This window comes from Paramormyrops kingsleyae, chromosome 2 (assembly GCF_048594095.1).
Source record: "Paramormyrops kingsleyae isolate MSU_618 chromosome 2, PKINGS_0.4, whole genome shotgun sequence".
NCBI classification, from domain to species: Eukaryota; Metazoa; Chordata; class Actinopteri; order Osteoglossiformes; family Mormyridae; genus Paramormyrops; species Paramormyrops kingsleyae.
In genome coordinates, this window is record NC_132798.1 from 11,784,045 (window position 1) to 11,791,386 (window position 7,342).

A 7,342-nucleotide genomic window follows, 5' to 3' on the forward strand; every position below is an offset into this window, starting at 1 on the left:
ACAGGGAACTGATCATGCCGTGTTACTAAATGGACACAGAATATCAACAGGTTTGTAGAAAAGATCTTCACAGCAAAGACTTCCTGTTAAGGTTCACGCAATGTGGTGCATTCTGTTTGTACACCTTGTTTCCCTTTGGTTTTTCAACCTGTCAGCTCCGAAACATGGAGATAATTTATCATACAGTAAAGCAGTTCACTCAATTCTATTAGAATTGTTTTCCACACATACAGTTGGAAACAATTATCCGTTACAGCTCTGGAAAAAATGAAGGGACCGCAACAAAATTTTTCTCAATTTATGGGGATGATTCTGCATAATACACATTTTTTTGTAAACCCTGACCTGCCACTTCTCTGCTTCTCGTTGATGAAGGGCTTCTTCCTTGCTTTATGGGACTTCAGTCCTGCTTCTAGGAGCCTATTATGAATTGTCCTAGCAGTGCACTTCACACCACTTGATGTGTCCCATTCTTTTCGAAGGTCACTTAGTATCACCCTCCCATTCATGAGGCACTGTTGGATAAGTTGATAGTCATCTCTGGCATCAGAAAGTCACATCTGTCCTCTACATGGCTACCCTATGTGTCTACCCTTAAAATAGTTCTGGCAATAGAAGATTATGCCTGGTAGCTACTAGCAGGTGTACCTAATAAAATGGCCAGTGAGCCCATTATATTATAATAAATTCATTCACCGATGATGTAAATTAGAATTGCTTTTAAGAAGAAAAAAAGAGCACAAGTTGAGTATGCTGATGGTGATAGACGAATGACCATTCCCAGTGTACTGCTTAGCCCAAAAATGAACATAATGACATTACTTTCAACTTAAAAGTCACCTTTCTCCATATGATTACTAACCGTGCTTCAGTGCCCCTCTAAACTGCCTGTCTGGTGTGGTGTTAGGTGACGGCGTCCCTATCTGTGGACAGAGAACCAGTCGCTCGGCAAGAGCGGCCGTTTTGCGATAAGTGCTCCATTTAGCGTTCGCTCTGGCTTTGGCAGAGAGGATCTAAGGTTGGCCAGCGTGGACGGGGACCATGTGACCGTCTTCTCTGACACAGAGACGCCGGTGCATCGCGACTCCATGTTACTCCGCTTGAAGGACCGGACCTTTTTCACTTCAGTGTCACCTCTCGTCGTGGAGATTTTCAAATTAGGAAGGATGTTGAGGATCCTTTAATAATGCGTAGTGATGATGCCACAGAACTGGAACACTCATGAGTGAGACCTTAATATGCCTGTCCGACAACAAAGCATGGATTCTCAAAGTACACTGAGGTCATTTCTCCCTTCATCCCATTGCCTGCAACATGTCCATAGGAAGGATTCTAATTTCCCTTGACAGCAAAATCATTTGTTGCATAAGCGGCAGAAGAGGTAAAAACAGATATATATTGTGCTCATACCTTTCCCGCCCCTCAGCAGACTCTCAATCTTCGACAGTCTAATCTTTCTTGACACCTCCTCCGCTTCCAAAGATGTGAAAGCTTAGTCATTCAGTAAGGGACACATCATCTGCCTAACAGCATCTCAGCATCATATAGCTATTTAAAAGGGGAGGGGGTTAAAAAAAATACAAATGTTTTTAAACATTTATGCCTGTTTTAATGGCCATACAGGATTGCGGAGTCTCCAAGTGATGCAGTGAAGTTAAAGTGTTGGAGCCTTATTAAACGAATCAGTCATAATCAAACAAATGAATGAATTCTTATTTTTGGCCGCGTTCAGGATGCAGCAAACATCCACGCCGGATTCAACACACCAGGCCGTTTCAAAGGTGTTTTGATGCACGGTGTGAGGCTTTGATAGGGGCAGCAATAGAAATACCTAAGGTCATTGAAGACTAGATTGTATCTCTCATAAAGTAGTGACGTTAAGGACCTCACCACACCACTCGATTCTGCACTGACAAAGGGATTCTAATGCTTCAAAGAAAGACTTAAAATTTTATCAGACAGCAAGAGAGCTACAGTGAAGCTGCCCTATATGTCAAGATAAAATATCTAGTCACCGCCGAGATATATGCAGTTACAATGCTTAAAAGAGATGCTCAGATGTAGACATAGAAATAGACACAACGGCTAGAGACAGTTTGCCACAAGGGACCAGAATTACGCCCGGCTTGGGTTCAGCAACTTGTGACACGGATCTTGCAGGTTGACCAGGCAGCGAGCAAGGTGAATGGCCTTCACACTACCATGAAGAAAGGCTGGCCTCGGGCATGATTATTAACGTGTGGAAACATCAAGGAAATCCACAGAAAAATAAATTCCCATATGGACAGGGTCCTCAGTCCCTGTGGTGAGTTTTATCTATAGCCTGAAGTTGCGTCTGGTTGTTTGTACACATGGGGGAAAAAAAGAAAACTGTGCTCAGTTCAGCTGCAAGTGTTGTTTTGAATCACTAGTTTGGTGCAAGGAAAATTGGGGCACCTTCTCCATAGTTTCTGGAAGGATGATAAAAGCATATATTTCTAAAAATACAGCAACTTTATTCTAATTTCAAGAATCTGGTTAATTAATAATTCCATACGAACTGTATAATTCATTCTCACATAATTCTTATCTTCTAGTCTTGTAATCTTTACTCAGTTCTTCTTTGCATCTTGAGTCATCTTCCTTTTGTGCATTATGCAGATTCTCCTTTTCATGAGAAGCTTGTGATTCTCTGTTTAATGGAACTAAATTATTGCCCACTGCCTCTAACCCACCTTCCTTTGAGGCTGGTTTGAGTGCTCCATTCGGCTAATTTAACCTTAACCAGTCTGCAGGGCCGGTAGCTGCTTTGCCTCTTCCTACGTCATGCTGACGATATCAGATAAAGGTGTAGCTGCTAAGGATTTCTCACACGCCTTTGGCGGCGGGGGGTACGCCGCTGGGTTACTAGAACGCAGGCTCAAATCCAGGCAGCATCCAAACCATGTAAAAATCTTCAGCTATTCAGCCCCCGTAGGGACACACATGACACAGCTACCCAGTGTTGCCTCAGAGATTCCTGCTTTGCCCCACGGCCCTGAAACTTTAAGTATTCACCCCTCCACCGCCGCCCCCCCAGACCACGTCATTGTTGTACTGCTCCTTATCAGTGGTCCCCCGGTGGTGAAACAGCATTCACATCACATTATTCATTTTGCAGATTTATCTGAAGCTGGTGTCCAGACCAACAAACCGAGCCATCAAGATACTACAGCAAAACAGTCCATCAACATTCGCGGTATCCGGGGAGTAGCCTATTTACTCGCGTTACTGATACTCTAGTGTATCATTGCAAATTGTAATAATCATACAACCACAACATTGCCCTTTCACTTAAAGCCATCGCCAACTGAAGGCCTGATTTATCCACATACTGCTTTACTGATCATTCGAAGCGATTTCATTTGCATTTCATTCACTTAAAAGCAGAAGTAACTGACTGCTTCAGAATCTTGCTCGCGCATCCAGCGGTCACTGTCCTCTTCGTCGCCTTTACTTGTAATCTGAATCGTGTTCATCAGGAAGACGCTTTCTGCATGAATTAGTAAATTAATCCATAAATAAAAGCTGCCGTGAGGGCTTTTACTTTTTTAATCCTGCGATTTTATGGCTACGAAAAGGCCTGTGGTGATTTCATTTAACGACCCCAAACGGCATAGTGCTTGCAGAAAAAAAACTAACCAAGTAAAGTCAGCCGTCTACATCTAACGGAAACGAACATTTCATTTAAATATGATCTAAATGTTATTCCCAGTTTTTTTGTGGATTGTTTAGAGAATTAGAGAAAATGATGAGTTATTTCAGATTTTACAGTCTCTGAGACGCGATTTTGAGGCGACCGGGAAACACCGGCACCGAAGTTGGGGAAAAGGGGAACTGGGGGGATAACAGTGGCGCTGCGATCTGCCGCAGAGACGTCGCTTCTCCGCGGCTGCGCTCCTGTTTTGCCTCATTTACTGTATACCTGTTTAAACTCAACGCCTCCGCTCCCCGCTCACTTGTCATTTCGCGTTGGCAAAAACACGAAGCCCGTTACACTGCCGCAGAGCCGCTGGCGATATTCATTACATCGGAGGCTTAAAGCCAGTGGCTCCGCCAGTCCTTAGCAAACACCTTCGAAGACAGCCGCAGTTCGTAAAACGAGTTAATTGTTTGTTAATAATCCTACGTCAACCCCGGCAGATATACAATTCGAAAAACGAGCAAGTGCCGAACTATTGGCTTCGGGCCGTACATAAATAATCCTAATTCGCACTTTAGCAGACTGCAGAATTGAGCACAATATCTTGATATAAGTACAAAGTAATTCTAGAAAAACACGTAGGCCTATAGATGTAGCAGCAACACAATAATAATAATAATAATAATAATAATAATAAAGCATTAAGCCACGCACTGTAAGGAACATATTGTTTTAACTATGTAGCCCCTTATAATTGATTTAGGAATAGGTGGGAAAGGTAATGGGGGGCAGTTCAGTTCTTCACAAAATCTGTGTTTTCTACTAATATAATTACCCAGAATACATTATCACAGAGTTAGTTAAACACGGCTATATCTCTTAATAATTTAACGAAGACTGTGCAGATAGATCACACACGGGAGTTATTAATGACCATAGTTGGTATGGAGACTATTGGCCATCTGTGTACCCGAGAGAATTACGACGTTGTTGGTCGGGATCGCCGTAGGCGTATAGAGACCGGGGGCTACAGCGGAAAGCGCCTGCCTCTATAAACACACTGATCATCTAAAACAACGGGGAGGCTGAAACAGCTGTGGCCGCATCAGGTCAACAGCCAAAGCGAATACAGCGTGTACGGTCTCCGAGGCCCCTAGCATAACGCAACGTGGGGACATGTGATGCGCAGTTTGTTGCAAAGGTATTAATCAAACCCTGCAGATTTCCCCAACTGCTGAAGTGACGGCAAAATGCCTACTGACGTTTCATAAACCTAAACAGAGAGCAGTACGCGATATTACAATAATAATAATGATAAAAAAACGGGCACAGTGTACGGTAGCAAACATTTGGTATACCTCGCAAAAAAAACACAACACGTTCAATTTAAGGGTTCATCAATGCTCGAACCTGTTGAACAGCAAATGAAGTATTTATTAATTATGTATGCAATAGGAATTAACAGCCACTGAGCTTATTAGATAATTAAACGGCGTCACGCATGATAAAGTTGCGGAGCTTCTCACGTTCCCCTTAATTACGGTTTCATACTCAGTCGATAGGCATTCTTAGATCTGTTGAAATAAACCAGAAAGCGAGATAAGACTTCAGCATACGTGAATCATTCATTCTTAAAACTGCATATCTAGCGTCTCTTAATCAAACACCAGCATCGTGCATACGAGCCGCATCTGAAAATAAATAGATGCAGATGTTTCTTGGCTTTTCCAGCATAAACGCTGCGCTGCAGTCGATCTTCTACCCATTTTACGCACAACCAAAGATTCCACGGAAGGAAAGGAAAGTATGTAAACCATGTCAGTTTCGTCGTGTCATAAAAATATACACGTTACAAAAACAATCAGTGCTATGCTCTTTTAAGACCCGATCGTCGTAACAACAAGTTCATTGTTTTAGCGTTTAAAAAGGGAGGGATGTAAAACCCAAATCCTGGCATTAGTTCCTTTGGCATGCCACCACAGAGACTTTTTTTCCCCCAATGAACACAATACGAAACAAAACAGCGATGCCCTCGATTGCAGGGTCTACCGTTAAAGCAAAGCACCAGTGTACGGGAAATCAATTGACGTGTGCTTAGAAAATGGTAGTTCACATACCCATCACCGCGTATCTATCAGCGGCCGTCCTCGGCTTTAGAGGCAACTAGCGCTTGACGCCGCAGCCCGCATGACACTCAGACGGCTTCCCCTCGGCGTCAGCCGGCTTCGCGAGGCGCTCCTGCCCGCCGCACGCTCTCCGGCTCTCTGCTCAGGACAGGAGAAAACCTCACACCGCCTTTCAATCCTGCAGTCCATCCATGTCGCACATTTGGGTGCCCCGGTGCAAGCTAGTCAAAAAAAATCTTCCCCAGAACCTGAGCGCATTAGTCTGAAAAAAAAAAAGAATTACTATAATAATCTTGTCCGTATGCGTTGGAGCAGTTATGGTACAATGCACGGGCAATAATCCCAAACCCGTATTAATTAAATCCTGTTTTATTTTTATAATAAAGAAAAGTTTAGGGAAACCATGTCACGCATCTTTATTGGGTTTTATCCATAAACCGTGTCATAGTCCGCGGGCAACCTTTCCCGCAAGATGAAGATAATTTTACATGAAATAATATTTTAGAAACTCCTTTGCAGAAGGAAAAAAAGCAAACTGTTCCAAATGCTTAAGTGGACCGTGTTGCGGGTTTCCCAAGACTTCGTATTCCAGCGATCAGGCGAGAAAGCGATGCGTGAGGGTATGTGCCTGCGCAGCATCGGAACATTTTTTTCTTCAAACTGTCCAGAAAGATTAAATGCGGTTTCGACTCTTTATTTCCTGCCTCCGTCTCCACAGTCCCAAACAGGATAGAGGTAGAGTGGGCGGTTGAGTTGCGTGCTACTACTGTAGCAATATCACGGCTGTCTCTCAAGGCGACGCGGCGACTGGAGGCATGATTCCGGTTGCCCTCTTCTGGCGAGAAGCGAACCCCCGCAGCAAACAGCGATGCCGACCCCTACGCTGCCCTCTCCGATTACTGTACAAACGCCATTCAGTATGCATCAGGACGCAATCAAACAAAACTGAGGGTTGTTAGATTTATTAGGACACATGTCAAATTTATACAAAGTTTAGCGGAAAAAAACGGACGCCGAGAAACTCGTCACCCTGAGATGTGTTTTTACTTAAGGTTCGGCAACAGTACGCGCGATGTGCAATATATGTATCTGCTATATTCTCCCTATATATTAATATCTTAACTCACTCTTTAGTAAATATTGCGCACAGTGTGCACTGAGAGAGGGTTTCTTAAACGTCTTTGAAACAATATACATTTACTATTCTTGCCATCTCAAGATGCCGAAAGAACAGCACTGCTCAGCCGAAGCGCTATTAAACGTTTAGCGTCTGCTCATAACCTCTGCGCCGCCGCGTGCCGCGAAAGGAGAGGTCCCGCGTGCCCCCTTGCCATTCTTTGCAATTTACATCTAATTACCGAGAATTAGCTCAACTCTCAAGGAAGTCAGCGGCGCTTCTTCCTAGGTGCAGTGAAGCAATCTGGCCGAACACCAACTCGCCCCGTCCCGCAGAGTGCACTGTAATTACATTTTTATCGGAATAGTTGCAATTTGGTGGAAACAAAGCCCAAGATAAACAGAATCTGTCGCTATGTTTATTTGAGATTTATTAAAC

The 7,342-nt window shown here is 43.6% G+C and overlaps 1 protein-coding gene across 2 annotated transcripts in view; it reads right to left on the reverse strand.

Moving 5' to 3' along the window:
- LOC111839361 (leucine-rich repeat transmembrane neuronal protein 4) overlaps positions 1–6,606 on the reverse strand; it is an 89,847-nt gene extending 83,241 nt beyond the window's left edge. For both annotated transcript variants that reach the window (XM_023803196.2, XM_023803197.2), the window contains exon 1: positions 5,779–6,606. In XM_023803196.2, coding sequence (XP_023658964.1) covers positions 5,779–5,782 — 4 coding nt within the window. In that variant the 5' untranslated portion in view covers positions 5,783–6,606. The remainder of the gene's footprint in view (positions 1–5,778) is intronic.
- Positions 6,607–7,342: the final 736 nt, after the last annotated feature.